Source organism: Mauremys mutica, chromosome 10 (assembly GCF_020497125.1).
Source record: "Mauremys mutica isolate MM-2020 ecotype Southern chromosome 10, ASM2049712v1, whole genome shotgun sequence".
Taxonomy (NCBI): domain Eukaryota; kingdom Metazoa; phylum Chordata; order Testudines; family Geoemydidae; genus Mauremys; species Mauremys mutica.
Genome location: NC_059081.1, coordinates 10,615,386 through 10,634,016, shown reverse-complemented (window position 1 = coordinate 10,634,016; position 18,631 = coordinate 10,615,386). Strand labels below are relative to the sequence as shown.

Below are 18,631 nucleotides of genomic sequence, written 5' to 3'. Positions count from 1 at the left end.
CATGTAATGTATAGAGCTGGTTTGGGGGGAACAAAAGGAACAGCACACCAGGAAAGCGTTTCTAAAGAGGGGGAAAGGGAATTTCAATAAAATCTCAATGAAGTTCCAAACTGGAAACATTTCTACCAGCTCTAGATTTGTTCTCGCCAGACCTTCTGTTTATGAAGAAACTGAGATGATGTGCGTCACCAGCTGCATCTTTGTGGATATTGACGTCCAGGGGATATGAAGAGTACTCCATATCTGCCCTGCTCACCACAGTGCGAAGAAGAATATGGCTCCTAAGGCAGAGAAACAGCAGCAACAGTAATTTTGCAATCATCAGGTCCTCTGCAACAGGTTACATCATATGCCTGAGTCAGTTCTGGAGAGATCTGCTTGGAAGTGAGTTTAACGTGAGCTTAGGCTTTGAGACTTGGAGGAGGTGGTTGTAATAATATTTTTTTCATTGTTTAATCCTAAAAACAGCTGGTCCAATTCTCGTCTCACTTCCACCATTTCTGACATGAGCGCAGCTCTACTGACTTCATCAGAGCTGACATAGTATGGGAAGGGAATCAGCCTGAAGTCCCTGCCCAGGCCACCAAACCACCATCAGAGGGTAACAACTTTCACTGCCCTAGCAACTGGGACTTGCTGCTGAATCTGTACTGCTTAATACACCACAGGAGACAAGAGCTCAATTCCACATGATGTAACGGGAATGGTGACATTACTTTAAATGTTACCAATGTCACCTGCGTTAAGAAAACATAATGAACAGCATCTCCAATGGATGAGATACAGGCACTTTTAAAATCCATTCATGGATGGATTTTAATTTCAATCTGAGACTTTAAATGCCCTTTAGCAGCATTTCCATTGACTTATCAGAGACTCCGGCTTATATTTTATGAGACTTAATAGAGATCATGCTTGGAGGGAAATACAGGGGGAAAATAATTAAGTGAAGGAGAAAATGTGCAGAGCTTATATTTTCCTTTGAGAAATGTTGTCCAAGAGATTTCCACTTCCATTAGTTTGGTGATTATTTCTCCCCCTCCCCCCACCTTTTTTTTTTTTTTTTTTTTTTAAGGGATTGTTTCACATGTGCCTCACCAAATTATTTGCCACAAGAGAGATGCAGGGCAAAGTGTTCAAAAGTGCCTAAGGATTTAGGAGCCCATCAGGACTTAACTTAAGTGCTCAAAGACTTAGGAGTGTAACATATTACCAGCAGTCTAGACCTAATGGGCTAGATTTTCATTTTAGGAACTGAAATGAACCGGACAGATTTTTCAGAAGTGTTCGGCACACAGCACTGCAGCTGGCTGTTTCGTAGGTTCCTAAATATGGATTCAGGAGGCTAAATTTAGGCTCCTATTCTTGAAAGTCTTGACTCTGAGGCTTTTCAGACTCTCTCTATTATGAATTGCACAGTTGCCTCTATATTATGGTGTGGAGGTGAGATGAATAGCTCTGGTTGGAACCATTCAGTTCCAAAGCAAAGCTGTGCGGGCCCATGCTAACAAATTGAGTGAAACACCCCCTGCTGTGAGGAGGAAGGCTTCTGGGATAGCATATTTCTGTATTATCAGCACTGGAACATGAAACAGCCAAAATAACAAAAAGAAATAATACAAAAAAAGATGCAAGTGTGTTTAAATGAAGTTTTTCACCCTTTCAGTGCAACGTTGAGATGGTAGAATCAAAGTGCAGCCAGATTTAGTCCACAAGGAACTCAACACAGGACTGTAAATATTAGAGATAGTAGATTCCAACTGTGACACACTATACTTCAAAGGAGCACCCTGGAACCTGCATATTCACCACTGTCACATAATGATGAGATATTTTGTACAAAGTATGCCTTCTGAGGTATCATTTTAAAAGTCTTACTCTGTTGAACATTAATATTCTGTTGGATTGTATGTGCTATCATTATATGTGAGGTTATAAAGCACTGCTGTATATGTTACTGAAATATGCTGTGAGGTTGGGAACACCCACAACCAGCCTTTCAGGTAAAAAAATGGAATAGCCAGACACGTGCTGATGGCCCATTGAAGGGAATCTACTCTCCCAACAGCCAACCTAGAAGACTTTTTAGGGAGAGCACATAGACAAAGGAGACTGCTTGACCCTCACGTCACAGCAAAAGATGTTTCCAGCAAGTTGGAAGAAACTATAAAAGAAGGGAAGTGACATCATCACTCGGTCTCTCTCTCTCCCCCCCACAACTCAACACCTGGAAACACATCTGAAGTACAAAAGACTGAACTGAGGGAGGCTGGTCCCAGGCTGAAAAAGAGTCTCAGCCTATGTATTGAAGATCTGTGACCTGTTTGTACCATCTATCAGGGTGAGACACTGCTTGATTCAAATCCTGTTTAGTTTGTAGAACTCAGACTGTGAATTTATTTTTATTTCTTAAGTAACCAACTTTAATCTCTAGGCTTCCTATTTATAATCATTTAAAATCTATCTTTCTGTAGTTAATAAGTCTGTTTTGCATTTTACCTAAAGCAATGTGGTTGGGGTGCCTGGGAAATCTCAGCTCAGTTTACAAAGACTAGTGTGTGTCCTCTCCACATCGAGGCATGGGCAGACTGGGTAATGAACTTACACTGGTCAGTTCTGGGGTGCAAGGCTGGGAGGAATTAGCTGGAACCTCTCTTTTGTTGGTTCATGAATGGCGGAGAGATCATTCACGTACTTCAGTTGGGTGTGTCCCTGCTTGTGGATTTCTGTGTAAGTGCAGCACAAGTGCAGCACCTGTCAGAGGCTTGTAGCTTGGTAATAGCATCACAGTGTGACAAGGATACCCCAGCCTGGTTGGACAGAAGGCTCAGTGATCCCACAATCCAGGTTGCACCCCAGGGACACCGTCACACCAATACAAAGATTTCTATAGGGATTAAGGTAGAAGTATATTACAGTAATCCAGGATCACAGCAAAGCTGAAGACATTAGCCAATAGTTACAGAAATGAGCCAAAACATTTGAATGCAACGATGCACACCCTGCCTGTGTGGTTAAGAGGTGGCCTTCAGATTCACACATCATAAAAGTGCACCTGACTGTTATTTACGGTTCCCCTCATCCAAACTTTCAGATTAGCTGAACATCCTCTTGAGAGCTTTACAATGCAATTTGTTTTAGAAGGTTAAAACCCACCATTGTGCCTAAACTAACTCGAAAAACAAAAACCTAACCTTAGTCCTGTCGTGCACTACAAACTTGTGTTGGTATAATGACATTGCTCAGGAGTATGGAAAATCCACGTCCCTGAACGACGTAGTTACCGACCTAACCCTTGCTGCAGACAGCGCTATGTCAACAGGAGGGTTTCTCCCGCCAACACAGCTACCACCTCTCAGGGAGGCGGCGTACCTATGCCGATGCATAGATAGCAGCTTCACTAAGTGCTCCAGTGGTGCAGCTGCCCCGCTGTAAGTGTAGACAAGCCCTAAGTGACTTGAAGCAATGCATCTTCTTGCCCACTTATGCACCAAGCTTCAAAGCAAATCTAAGTTTCTATCCCCAGACTAGCACAGGTTGATTAAGTGGGAGCATGAGCTGCACTGCCAGTGGTGGTCAATATGTGCACCTGCTCACCCTGGACTGCACTAGTAGTATGGGGCTGCACTTGCCACAGAAGCCTCTGTTCTGAGACCCTTACTCAGGCTGAGTAGCGCTTTACTCCACCATGGTCCTAATTACTTCAGTGGGGTTACTTGTGAAATAAGGTGCAAATCATCATGATTAAAGATATCATAGTCTGTTCCCCAGGGACTATCATTAGTAGCTAAGGAGATACAATTGGCCAAATATATCCCTGGCAAAATGCCATGGAACTATAGAATTACACCATGATGGAGTTTGGCTCAACAGAATGTTAAAAAAAAAAAACCTCTGTTTTCCTGTGGTCTCTTAATACTAGGTCTGTTAGTACTTTGGCCATCTATGAAACTGTAGTTAAAGCATCACTGCCATAATTCTGCCTCTACCAAAAGAGCTTACACAGAGTATATCCAGAATTTCTGTCCTGTCTATTTTTTTTTAATTTGGTCTCTTCTGAGACCAAATGTGTACATATTTTAAATGAAGACACATTCACATCTTCTAAGTTTCCCAAGGTTAAAACAAATAATGATGAGATGTCCTTTGCCTTTACCGCATGTTCTGCTAGAGAGTAATTTATCTCCTAATATTCGTAAGGTGACTCCATTAGCAAATTTAAGAAGTGCCTGGAGAAGATCTTTTAATCATGGCGATAATGTTTATGATAGCTGTCTGTTGTTAATTAGTTTGCATGCCCATCCTCTGCTGCTGATGCCTGGAGAGGATTTTTGCGAGTTAGGATCTTTTACATCTTTGTAGGCCAGATTCTGCATGTATACACACCTATCTTTAATAGGAATTTTCTGGATGTAAACAAGTCACACCAGGTCTTCTATGCCCCAAATAAAAAACACTCTGTTTAAAAGGACTTGTTTTAATAGTAAACATGCTTTTTACTCCACATTAGGCCAGGTGGGACAAAGCGCTGGTAGGACCAATGGGACTACTCATGGGAGTAGAGCAATTGCATGGTTGGGCCTCAGGTTATTTTGACAATGTTACCCACATGGCCTCCTAACTTAGATTTTGCTGGAAAAGAAAGTTCTAGAGTGAAATCCCAGCTCCATTGAGATCAACAGCAAAAACTGATTTGAACAGAGCCAGGATTTAAGTACTAGTACCAGGATTTCAACCCTCGAGCCAAGAACCCCCCAAGGGGGCTGAGATTTCAACTTTACAGCCAAAGACTGCTAATTGAGAACATGCTGCCTCCAGAGCCCCTGTGGTGTTCAAATCTAGGTACATTAGAGCGAACATCCCAGCTGATTGCAATTGCCAGGATGGTGCATACCAAGAGACAGGAGCTACGCCATATTGGGCTACATAGATTAAAATAATTATCCTCAGTTGCACCCAGAAACAAATTGGCAGCCAGGGCAATCTGCATAACAGTAGTGATATATGCACTGGATGCAGAATGCCACTAAGTAAGCAAGCTACCACATTCTCCACTAGCGGAAGTATCTGAGTGGTCTTCAAGTGTGCACCAAGTGATCTACTAAAACAGAGTGCCCCTCAGTAGTTCAGCGTGCAGATAACAGCATGAAACATCATGGCAAGGCCTGCTTACAGCCTCCTAGACAACCTGAGATGTGTCAATAAAGCACCACCAACCTCAGGAATCAACTTAACATGTGCTCCAAATACTCTCTCCTGGTCACTTTAGAGCATTCTGCTTGGACAAGACCATAGAAGGAGCAAAAAGGCAACGATCTGAGACAAGATCCTATATTTGCCCTGCTCAAGATGAAAATTCAAGTAATCCAACCCACCTCAATTTATTTTAAGCAAAATAATTAACATTAAAATACCAACAATTCTACAGCACTTTAGATTTTCAAAGCCCTTTACCAACACAAACTAACCAGCTGTCACCACACAGTTACTGTTGTCTCTATTCTGGCAGACTGGGGAAACTGAGGCAGATAGGTGTCAGTGACTTGCTCAAGGCTGCAGAGTGAAAAGTTAGAGGCAATGGGATTAGGATTCAGGAATACCCGGCTCTCAGTTACATGCTCAATCCACTAGATCCCCTGCAGTGGAAGTGGGACAACGCACGGGATGAGCTGAACATGAGGCGATCGCTTTGTAAAATAATGAGTGTCCAGAATAGTCAACATATTAAGTTTTTCAACTGCGGTAAAAAAAAAAAAAAAGCCATCTCCAGCTCCTCACCTGTGTTCTGAACTTATGAACATTTCAAGCCAATTTTCTTTTAGGAGGATCATTAAAAAAAAAATCTGCATCTTGACATTCAGATTGTGTGTGAGAGACTGAGATGTAAACAACCCTCTTTTTATTTATAAACAGGCATTTGGATCAGACTCCGGAATGGAAAACGCAAACTCACATGGTGCGTGGAACATCACTAGTACAGACGAATGCTCCTTTATAAACTTGTCAAAGTCTTCATCCGTCAGATGATAAACAGCATTCTCCTCATCTGCCCAGGGAGTCTCCGGGGCCTGTGGCTGAGGTGGCTGGGGACTATAAAACAAACACACACAGCTGAGAGGAAGCTCTTCTGTGTTAAATAGCAATCATTTCAGCCAACCAGATTGCAGGAAACCAATCTGATTGTGCAAACACCAACGCATGACATGCTAACCCCACCAAATGGAGTTCTGTAATTGGTTCCACTCCGAGCTGATAAGCAGTGAAACTAGATAAAACAGGGGGGAGAAAAGAAAAATCCATCATGAGCAGAAGCTCGTAAAGACGGTGGAAACAGAAGGGGTAGAGCAGGGAGATAAACAGAAATGCTTTGTTATTTCATTGTAATATAAAATGCACATGGTGGTTTTAAGAATTTTGATGGGGAGTTTTTGTTCCCCATTAGCGGGCAAAATTTTACCAGGTCTGTGAGAGGATCTGGCAGTTTAATTAATGAAGGCAATTAATTAGATTGCAAGCTCTTTGGGGGCAAAGACTGTCTTTGTGTTCTGTGTTTGCACAGCTCCTAGCACAATGGGATCCAGGTCCACAATTGGGGCTCTTAGATGCTTCAATAATAAAAATCATTCGCAATAGCACCCTAAGGAAATAATTGAAGCAGTGTTGGAGGCCCCATATAATCTATTTTAGGAACTAATTAGTAAATTAAGGAGAAGGTGTTCCACATGGGTGGCTCACTTAAAATCCTGTGTGCATATTAGTAAGGCTAGATAGCAGCAGAGAAGACACCTCAGCTTGGCTGAAATCCCATCTAAGCACCTGGGGCATGTTAAGGGACAAGGCAAACCTAGTGGCTAACGACATGGAAGGGTTATCAAGGGCTATTTAAATGAGGAACTAGGGATGAGGGGAGTACTGTAACTGGCAGTGGAGTGTCTGAGTGGGGCCCACCAGGAGGTCAAAAGAAGCCAGTGAGAGGAGCTAAGAACCTAAGACAGTTTGTATCTGGACCGATGCAGGTGAAAAAAGCGGAGCTTAGGAACTGAGTGGTTTTAAAAAAAAAAAAAAAAAAAAAAAAGGAAGAGATGGACTCAGTAATCAGTTGCGAGGAGTTGGGCCTGGTGGTTGTTACTAGGGAGGGGAGCATGAGTAGGCGACATCACTGAAGATCATTTATATAGTGCCATTAATAAGACAGAAGCACTGTATCATCAGGATAGGAAAGGCTGCGGGAGAAGTACTACAGCACTGTACGTACAGAATAGCACCCAATGTATTAACCACGCAGTGTGCAGGGGGAGGCTGTATGACTGCTGCTCCTCCACATCCTCATAAAAATGTCTTAAGGCTCAATGAGATAGCAGTCAGATCTATCTGGGTGTCTATTAGAAAGATAAGAGAGGTCAAATATCTGCAGATTGATGAGGTAGAAGCCTGTAGCGTAAGAAACAGAAATCTTGAGTAAGCAGTAGGAAAGATGCTCCAATCCTCCAAACTATAAAAATCCTATCCTGAGGGAAAACAACTACCCTGGCTGACTCAATCCTTCTCTTCCTTTCTCTCTCTCTCTCTCTCTCTCTCTCTCCTTCGCGACCCCAAAATCAAATTACTGTTTTCCCCCTGCAGCATTTAGGACAGGCTGACTGATTTGCCAAATACTGAAAGCAAGTTTATTGAGAAAAGGGGTGGGGGGAAGGCAACCCCTTGGAGGATATATTTATATGTCACAATTTTACTGACATTTTCTATGGCTCACAAGTCTTCGCCGGATTCTCGGTATAGGTGACGGCCAGCCCAACCACCAGCCACAATGGACATGTCCTGGCTGTTCTGCACTGTCAGAATGTAGAATGGTCTGTACCAAAGTAGCTCCCTAATGTGAGAGATTCTGTTGCAGGGGCTTTCTTTACCTTCAAACCATCTTATTTCAGAAGTCAGTCAGTCAGTCAGTCAGTCAGTCAGTCAGTCACACACACACACACACACACACACGACAACCAAAGCAGGGAAATTTAGACTCAGATCTGAGCATTCCCGACATCTGGAGCTAGGATATTAGAACCAAGAGCTGGTGTGGGCACATGTATAGAGTACGCATGTTCACCGACTGCTTCACCCCATTTTTGTTTCATAAAGGAAGCCACTTTCCTCTCTATCCACTTACAGAAATAGCCTGAGAAACAGATATTGCAAAGAGCAGGATGAACCTGAGGTTGAGTTATTTACTGAGAGTTTTCAATTACAAATGTGCTGTATATTTAAAATACATACGTCTCGAAGCTGTTTAATTACACTTTTAGGCCCTGGCCACAGCTTTTGGCTACTTGTACTGCAGATCGCTCTGTGTAAGATCATATTGGGCATGTGATAGGCTCACACTATATACAATTTTAATTGCCACATCTATTACTGGCAAAATCCTAGTGTTTTTAATCTCTACATGTGATTTCTTAAAAATTATATTAATTACAAAAGAGGGGCAAGAAAGCTTCTGCACAGATTGTCTTCTGAGAAACTATTAAGCATGTATGGAAAATTAAGTGAGGACAAACAGCTGTCTTTAGCTCTGGACTGCTGCAATAACAGCCAAAGCCCACAGCGGCTTGTTAACGGAGATCATCATTGGAAAGAGCTTGCAGCTGTTCTGCTTTGCTTCCAGTAGCGGTGTTCACGAGCTGTCACGGCACCGATATAAAAGTACTGCACATTACAGGGATTATCTGGATGTAATATGGGCAGACTGAAAAAGCACCAAACATCTAAGGTTTCACATGTGGTAGCCAGGTGATAACCCACATCCTTCCAGGCCTGAAACGCATAAAAAGTACAGGTGATGAAGTCATATATCCTTGCTCTAAGGGAGTTGCTGTCTTACTCATTCAATTCTGATGACTTCATGGACTGAAAGAGGCTTAGGGACCAAAGCCAAATTTCTCTTTGATTCACACAGTAGGACTCAAGCCAACCTCAGCATCCTAGGTTCCCTAATGCAGATTTCCCATTGATGTGAATGGGCATGCTGTCAAGGATCCGTTCTGGGGTACCAGCATGGTGAAGTATCAGCAAGTCCAGGCCAAATGGCCTACTGCTGTGAATGCCCCAAGACCGTCATGCCTCAAGTGTAGCGAACAGATGAAGGGGAGGGAAGGAAGAGGGAGGTGCAGATTTTCTATTGAGGAATCGACCAAGATATGGAGAATATGGTGCTGGAGAACATACCGGATGAGGGAAGGCAAGGGGAAAAGTCCTGACTTTCTCAAATTTTGATAAAATCCACGGACTAGGTCCTCAGCTGCTGTAAACTGGCGTTCTAGTCTATTCTACATAGGTTCTCGTGTCTTCCTCATCACCACAGTATCTGCGTGCTTTCCAGTAGCTCCACTGACTTCAGTGAAGCTACGCCAACTTACACTAGCTGAAGATCTAGCCAAAACGAGCTAGTTTAAAAATGTATAGTGACTCAACTACGATTCCCACAAACCTCCAACAAGCCAAAAAAATATTTAGCATGACATAAGCACTGCCACTAGCAAGACAGAAAACCTGGCCTCGTTTTTCAAAAGCGACTAGTGATTTTGGGTGCATTGACTTTTGGTGACTAACAAGAGACACCTTAAAGGGGCCTGTCGTTTTCAAAACCGCTGAGGCACCCAGCTTATGAAAATCAGGCCCCTTAAAAAGGTGTCTCATGTTGGTCACTAAAAATGGAAACGTCCAAGATAACTGAACATTTAGGCTCACATTTTGAACTGGAATTGAAACCCATAGATCAGCACACCTTTTTGTCTACAGCAGACAGGTCACAGACAGCCTTTTGCTAGCAACACACTGCAACTGTAAAATACAAGGCATGCATGCTGAAAACAAACATTAATCAGAGTTAACCTGTAACAGTTCAGTCAACATCAGTGGTGTGGTTTTATTTGGTCTTTGGAGAGGAAGAAGTGTGGGAGGGAGGGAGGAAGGGGACTGGATTGTTTTGTACAGTACATAAAGTTCAATGCCTTACTTTTGCAGCCACTCTGCTATATCCTTTGCAGTAGCCCCATAGTTCTCATAGTGGAACAGGAACTTTCCTTTCCTATTAATGCAACAAAATGAGATTTAGTCCCTGTGCTGGAAGATAAGGAGGAACATGAAATTATGATTTAACATATGATTTCTAAAGAAGTAAAAAGGACTGACTCAAAGTAGCAGATAGTAGGGTATCCCCGGACATTGTATTCCTCCTTTATCTTTTCAAATTCAGTGGAGTGGACGTTCATCCCTGCAAGTACCTGCAAGATCAGAACAGAACCATTTGTTTCTTTGCCCTCCTGCTATTCCCAATAATACAGGACATCACTGCAAATTCAAAACAAGAAACAAATTGCCCAGACTAATCGTCCTGGACAGATTTTGATGGCACTCATTTTACTGCAAAGCCACAGAGACATCACTGAAGTCAGTGGAATTACTCTGGTTTTGCTTTAATGCAAGAGAGATCAGAGCCTGGCCTACTATATACAGCTTGTAAACAAACATTCCAGTTAGCTTATTGCTGTTCCTTGTTTTCTGCTACAGATTACTCATATTTATATGCACAGTCTAATAAAAGTACCCAAAGGGGACTTGTTCAATAGAATTACTGATGCCATCTCCGAATATTTACATTTCAAGTGGCAGGATGAACAGGTTTATTCTGTTTCTCAAGTACCACAGCTCAGAAAGCATGCAGACATTAGCCAGGACAGCAGCAATTCTAGCCCCACGTCTTTGGCTTCCATTTGGGCAGCCAATTTAAAGTCTCACCTAATGGCCAGAAAACCCAATTGCCTGAGCAGTGGCTTTGCCATTTAAAAAGGCACTTGGGGAGGAGGGGGGAGGAAGAGGGATCAATCAACCTTGTTGCAATTTAAAAATAGAGTTCTCTTTCATTTTATGCAACAGGAAAGGAGTCCTTCCTCAGAGGCTTCCAGAAATGGGTTTGGGCTCTGAGCTGCATGAATTTCTTTAAACAAACAAAGCCACCCTCATCCATCCTCACTTCAAATCACAGAAACGTAGGGCTGGGAGGGACCTCAAGAGGTCATCTAGTCCAGCCCCTTGTGCAGAGGCTGGAGTACGTATACGTCCATTATAACTAATGCCTGGCAAGAGGGTAGCCTGCGTTTTGATACCAAGTATCTATGGCATCTCGAAACAACACACTGTGCTTATATACTTCATAAATGTTAACTCAGCCTCACAATGCCCGTGATGCCAGTGTGCACGATACCCATTCTACAGATGGGGAAATTGAGGCACAGTGACACGTCTCACAGAGACACCAGTGAGTCAGTGACAAAAAATGGAAACAGACTCAGGAGTTCCTGGCTCACAATCCTGTGCCCTAACCAACAGACCATACTACCCCTCAAGTACTTTCAAAACACTGGAGAGTAGTGGATGGGACAAGCTATGCATTTCTGTGGGTGTGGGACTTACACCGAGGTCAACTCACAACTTGGAGATACAACTCCAAGATTAACTCCATTTTAATGGCATTGACGGTTTAAATCATTTTAGCAGCATGGGCTTAATCCAAACCCCTCTGAAAACAGGATTTTCTCTTTCCAGCTGAAATACCACATCAGAATTTAATACCAGTTTCCTGACTGCAGCAAACTGCATGGACAAAATGTGCTCAGAGCCAGCTGGAAATAAATCTGCAGTACAAAATCCTCACATGAAGGTCAGTCAGCCTTTACTCAGAATGTACTGGGGAGTTACAAAAGGAGACATTTTTGTCTCTTTTCCTCCACACCTACTCCAGCAAACTCAAAGAGGCAGATTAAAGGAGCAGGCCCTACATCAGCCTTCTGTTCATTTTATTTTTATACATTTTCTTTGAACCACCAATGACTGATTTTACTTGATCCCTACAGGTACTGGACCTGATTCTCCATGCCTTGTATCTCATGTTGTCATTTACACACATGCAGAGTAAGTGCAACAAGCTACCAAATCACAATGGTAAGTTTGTATGGTATAAATGACTATATAGGCCAAAGGAATGGTGAATCAGGCCGATTAATTACATTTCTGCTGAGGGTCAAGCTGCCAAAGCTCTCACTGAAATCATTAGCTACACGAGCTCACAAACTCCAAGGCTCCACAAGGATGTTCCTGGGGCCAGCTGGTGTAAACTGTTGTAGTTCCACTGACTTCAATTAAGATACAATGATTTACAGAAGCTGAGGATCTGGCCCTTGGTTTTCAGGGACGCATGATCGCTCTAAGTGAACGGTTTATGTCCCATAAACATTAACAGGGGCATGAACTGACCCCAAATTTGCTATAATATATGCTTTAAGAATTCCAAGAGAAAGACAAGATAAAAACTTCCATGCAATGTGTAACCCTCGGTATTTTAAAACATGTCTGGATTTTGCTGATCCCATGCAATAAAGTAAAACACATGACACGCACCAGCACAATAACCTCCAAGAGAGGGGCCTTCTTAAGCAAGTACCTGATATCAATGGGAACTTAAGCACGTGCTTAAGTGCTTTGCCGACCAGGGATGCTTTCCCAAATCGGGGCCAGAGGGTGACAGTTACAGGAATTCACTGTTATTAACTGGAATTCACCCTGATTGCAGGACAAAGATGCCCCATTCAAATGATGAGCTGGTCTTTTTCCTTTTGCACCGTTGTGCAATTTAATGTGAATTATGAACCTACTTTAACACTGAAAAAGTCACCAAGCTTTCCTCTTGGCCACAGCACTGACAGCAAAGAGACCAGTCTCACAAGCAGAATACAGTAACCAATGTCAGGTACAGTTCACCTTTTCATTTTTACAACCTATTAAATAGGCAGTTATTTTATTTTATATTTTCATGCTTTCTCCTAGCAATAATGACCTCAGAGCCTGGCATTTCCTGGCAGTTAATGACTGGTTGGGTTAAAAGGCCAAACTGCGAGGAAACACCTCACCCGGAGCCATTACTGCTTTAACGTACACAATGGAAAAACTGTGACGTGTGCAGTATAATTAAAAGTTTACTTACTTTTAGAAATGGCGAAATATATATGGAAAAAGTTAGATAATATAGGAACATTAATCCATGGAAAACTGGGTTTGAATTTAGACCAAAGGACTGAGCTTCTGTGCGAAAACAGCATCTTCTACAGCGGTGGTCTCCACATCCAAGAACACGTATTGAATCTAAGGGCAACCCAGGAACAGCCCTGCCCCTTCCCTGAGGCCCCGGCCCTTCCCCAAAGCCCCGCTCACTCCATCCCCCCCACACACACCCCCGGTCGCTCGCTCTCCTTCACTTTTATCGGGCCAGGGCAGGGGATTGAGGTGTGGGAGGGGTGCAGGCTCTGGGCTGGGGCCAAGGGGTTCACAGTGTGGGAGGGGGCTGGGGTGTCGGAGGAGGTGCAGGATGCAGGCTCTAGGAGGGAGTTTGGGTGCAGGAGGGGGCTCTGGGCTGGGGCAGACTGTTGGGGTGCAGACAGGGGTTCAGGGTGCTGGCTCCGGGAGGGGGCTCAGGGCAGAGGGTTGGGGTGCAGACTCCCACCGGGCAACATTTACCTCTGGCGACTCCCGGTCGGCGGCAGGTGCAGCGAGGCTAAGGCAGGCTCCCTGCCTACCCCGGCCCCACACCACTCCGGGAAGGGGCCAACACATCCCTGCAGGGGAGGGAGGCACATGGCGCCATGCGCTGTCCCTCTCTGCAGGCACTGCCCCCGCAGCTCTCCCGGCCAATGGGAGCTGTGGGGGCTGTGGCTGCAGGCAGGAGCAGTGCGCGGAGGAAGATCCCTGTCCCCCCACTCCCGGGGCTGCACTGGCCGCTTCTGGGAGCGGCATGGGGCTAGGGTAGGCAGGGAGTCTGCCTTAGCAGCAGGCACACAGCACCACCAGAGATCGCAGTCAACTGGGAGATCCTCTAGGATCAACTAGTTGATCACGATCGACCAGTTGATGACCACTGATCTACAGTGAGTTGCCAGATCAAGACTTTGATCTTAGCTCACTCTGTGCAGAGAGGCCCCCCTGGGACAACATGAAGTCCCGCTGACTTCAACAGCTTTCCGCCCGGCCCAGGTGTCTGCCTGCATGGAGCTCGCTGTAGTGTTGGGACCCCAGCATTCAGTCTCACTGGGTTATTAAGACAATACTCCTGAAAGATCGTTCTAAAGAGCAGAAGGAAATTATCAACTGTTGGGGTGGGGAGGGAAGGAAATGGGGCAATACTGGTTTAAATTCTCTGGCCTGAGTTGCAACTCCTATAAAAAGTGGTTTCAGAGTAGCAGCCGTGTTAGTCTGTATCAGCAAAAAGAACAGGAGTACTTGTGGCACCTTAGAGACTAACAAATTTATTTCAGCATAAAAAGTGGGATTGTCTGTGGTATAGGCAATAGAAAATTACAAGAAAATACAGTGTGTTCTGCACAGTGCTAGCCCTCCAGCACTGGTTACACATATGGATCCTTATGTATCTCATTCCTGTATACGTAAAGTCCTGAAGCAATACAATTCACCTGTCCTGCTAGACAGGGGTGTCTTGTACAGAGGAATCTAGTGTTAATTCAATGGAATTCACACCGTAGGACAGGTGGTATTTTAATGCTCTTCAGCCATACCGGAATTCTTATAAAAATATCTTCAAGGGCAGTACTCTGCCCTTAAGAAATGCAAGCAAATCTCAGTGAAGGTAGCCCTAAGCAAACAAGCATTTAACACATGTCTACAGAGTTTCAGAACAACTACTTGGGGGAGCATGCATGTGTGAGGATTTTTAATGCTCACAAGATACACTGACTGGAACTGCCCTGCCGATGAAATTCAAGGCTTCAACCTCTCTGCTCTACCACGTGCAGCCTCTCTGGGGCGTAGCCTGCCGTCTGTGACAACCTGAATGATGAAACACTGTTAGGAGGAACCCAAACTCAGCTTAAACTCTGCTCTAACCCAAATTTCCATCAGTCATTTTCCTTTGCCTCCCACGTACCCAGACCCTCTCTGAATTTCTTTGCTATATATCTATATCTATCTATCTATGATAGATAGAGAGATTGATTGATTCTTGACCCAAGCACTCCCCGTGACTTATTTGAAGATATCAAGTAGGGGAAAAGCAGTCAATGTGATATATCTTGATTTTAGTGAGGCTTTTGACACAGTCCCGCATGACAGTCTCATAAACTAGGGAAATGTGGACTAAATAAAATTACTACAAGGTGGGTGCACAACTGGTTGAAAGACTGTACTCGGGGAGTACTTATCAATGGTTTATCATCAGACTGGGAGGGCGTATCTAGTGGGGTCCTGTGGGGGCCAGTCCTCGGTTCAGTACTATTCGATATTTTTATTAATGACTTGAATGCTTATAAAATTTGTGGATGACACCAAGCTGGGAGGGGTTGCAAGCTCTTTGGAGACAAAATCGTAATTCAAAATGACCTTGACAAATCTGAGACTTGGTCTGAAATCAACAAGATGAAATTCAGCATAGATAAGTGCAAAGGAATACACACAGGAAGGCAAAATGAAATGCACAACTACAAAAAGGAGAATAACGGGCTAGGTGGTAGTACTGCTCATAAGGATCTGGGGGTTACAGTGGGTCACAAACTGAATCTGAGTCAGTAACGTGATGCAGTTGTGAAAAAAGGCTAATACATCCCAAAATGATATTAACAGGAGTGTCATATGTAAGACACGGAGGAATTGTCCTGCTCTTCTCAGCACCGGTAAGGCATGAGCTAGAGAACTCTGTCCAGTTCTGGGCACCACACTTTAGGGAAGATGTGGATAAATTAAAGAAAGTCCAGAAGATAGCAACAAATAATAATAAAAGGTTTAGAAAACCTGACCTATGAGGAAAGGTTAAAAAAACTGGGCATGTTTAGTCTTGAGAAAAGACGACTTAGGAGAGACTGATAACAAATATGTTAAAGGTTGCTCTAAACAGGATGGCAATCCATTGTTCTCCATGTTCACTGAAGGAAGGACAAGGCGTAATGGGCTTAATTTGCAGCAAGGGAGATTTAGGTTAGATTAAAGCTTTCTAAGTATAAAGGTAGTTAAATTCTGGAATTGGCTTCCAAGGAAGGTTGTTGAATTCCCATCATTGGAAGTGTTTAAGAACAGGTTGGACAAACACATGTCAGAGAAGTTCTAGGTTTATTTGGTCCTGCCTCAAGTGCAGGGGGCTGGACTTAACCTCCCAATGTCCCTTCCGGCCATACATTTCTATGATTTTATGATCAATGTTAAATCTTATTGATGTAATATATATTTCACCTATGGAACTCACTGTTGCAGGATATTACCAATGCCAGTGCTTTAATGAAGTTCTAAACATGGATTGACATATCTATGAATACATACATTATCTGCAGTTATAAAAGCTAAGATAAAATTACAAGGTCAATCAATCCTCATCCTTCATGACAGATTGATCACAAGATGCAGTCAGGAGGAATTCGCCCTCCCACCAGAGTATGATTCCCTGTTATAAAACTAGGTGTATTATGGGAATTTAAGTGTCTCTCTGAAGCATCCAGCTTTGGTCATTCTCAGGATATGTCCACACTGCAACAAGAGATGTGACTGCAGCTCAGGTGGATATACCTACGCTAGCATTAATCTAGCTTCCTCTCTAAAAATAGCACAGGCTCGCTGCCCAAGTGCAATCCCACCCAGGATCTTGGGTACTTACTTGGTCACCATCCACGTTGCCATGGCTTCACTGCTACTTTAATGAGCTAGCTCGATCAAAGCTCGTTCCGGTACGTCCACACATGGTGCAATTCCACCTCCCATTCCAATGCAGACGTACCCTCATAGACAGGACACCAGACTAAAAGGACTATTAGACCCCAATCCTGCAAACTCTTCCTTAACTTTACTCACATGACCAGCCCCATTGAAATCAACAGGATTACTCACATACTTAAAGCTAAGCATGTGGGTAAGTGTGTGCGGGATCAGAACCATAGCCTGTTCTACCAAGAGTCACACGTGGTGGTGGAGGTGAATGAGTAAAATCTCGTGCTCCACAGTACAGAAATCAAGACCAAACATTGTGAAAGGATTTGGAGTCGGGCTTGGGTTTTGTTTTTTGGAGTTGCTTAAAATAGTTCTCATCCAACCTGAAATCAGTTAAAATGTCCTGCTTCAGTTAACATGTATATAGTCTTAAATATTCAGATGATAAACTTAAGGTTTTTTGGTTTTGACATTTATACATCTTGTCATCCTCTCACTTACATATGTGCCTTTCAGTTCTGTGGCTGCCTGCTGGTAAGATGGCATCATTCTCTTACACACACCACACCCTGGTCAAAAAGAGGAGGAAAAAAGACAAGACAAATCATATACCAGTAACGACACTATTTCATACATGAAATCTAGCACATCAAAACAGTGAAAGATTAAATGTTTTCTGGAAAACAGCTTCAAATCTCAAAACATCCTAAAGAACGTCAAGATAAAAAAATAAAATCACTGTTTATTCCTTACCTACTTTACTAAGCCCCTGAGATTATTTAACATCTTTAAGAGAATTACTTTTTTGCCATTCGGGTTTGGCTTTGCATTTCACTCATCCAGATCAGCCAGTTTCATACTCAGTTTCACATTCTGATTCCAGAGGCAGTAGCACAGTGGTGTTGTGTTTGGGGCCATGATAATTCATAAAAATTCTTAACATTTGAAACAGTTATCAAGGATATTTCCCCCCAAAATTTCACCAAAACATCTCTCTCCATTTTTCATTAAAACCTTTTTTCTTCCCTCGCTTCCTCACTTAGAGAAAAAAAATTAATTCTAAATTCTGAACCTAAACCAAGTTCTCAGTGTCCCTTTAACTGAAACCATACACACAGGCTTACAATTAAAATGACCTGATTCTGTATTCTCTAGGCACTCAATATTCCCACTGAGCTGGGTTCAATATGTATCTGGGTCTCACCCTACATTTTAAAAGTCACTTGTCAAGATCCAAGTTCAAAGTCATGTGTCTCCCCCCAAACTTGCACTCCAGTGCAAGAGCAATCAGAATCTGGCCCTTAATATGGAAAAATGAGGGCACTTCTGATTCAATCCAGTGTAACAAGTCTTAAGAATTTAATCGAGGAACCCTTCCTTAACACACTAAGTGGACATTAAAAAAAACACTAGTGCTCATTTGACTACTTAGGAAAGGTGACAGTTCAAAGAAGATCCCCCAGATGCCAGACAAGGCAGATTAGCTAGCAAAAAAAGGGAGAGAGAAGACATGGGACTGGCATGTGCTAAAAAGCTGTGTGTAGATGATGTTGTAGGAGGTTTAAGTAGATTAGCAACAAATCACCTTGTAACCAGCAGGTTTTTCCATTGCCAAGTAAACTGAGATGGGGGAGAAGACGTGACTAAGTCCTTCTGAGTCAGATGAAAGGGACTTTTATCTGAATGACTCCTGGGACTGCAATGTGACAGTAGTCAGTATTGGTCTTCCAGCCAGCAGTGAAGAGGAGAAAAAGAATAAGCAGTTGCCCTGTACACTGCATGAGATCACCCCAAAAAAGATCTGCTAATGTTTCTGGGGAGACTTTGGCAACAGCAATTCAGGCTTCCCCACATCAGTGTGCCTCATCCCCAACCAGGGGGAACATCC

At 43.3% G+C, this 18,631-nt stretch overlaps 1 protein-coding gene across 1 annotated transcript in view; it reads right to left on the bottom strand.

Moving 5' to 3' along the window:
* Positions 1-18,631, bottom strand: part of PDIA5 (protein disulfide isomerase family A member 5) — a 128,874-nt gene that overhangs the window by 56,680 nt on the left and 53,563 nt on the right. The window contains exons 8-11 of the mRNA XM_045032179.1: positions 17,245-17,312; positions 10,183-10,274; positions 10,007-10,078; positions 5,954-6,090 (exon numbers count right to left, since the gene is read on the bottom strand). Of these exons, the coding sequence (XP_044888114.1) occupies positions 5,954-6,090; positions 10,007-10,078; positions 10,183-10,274; positions 17,245-17,312 (369 nt within the window). The remainder of the gene's footprint in view (positions 1-5,953; positions 6,091-10,006; positions 10,079-10,182; positions 10,275-17,244; positions 17,313-18,631) is intronic.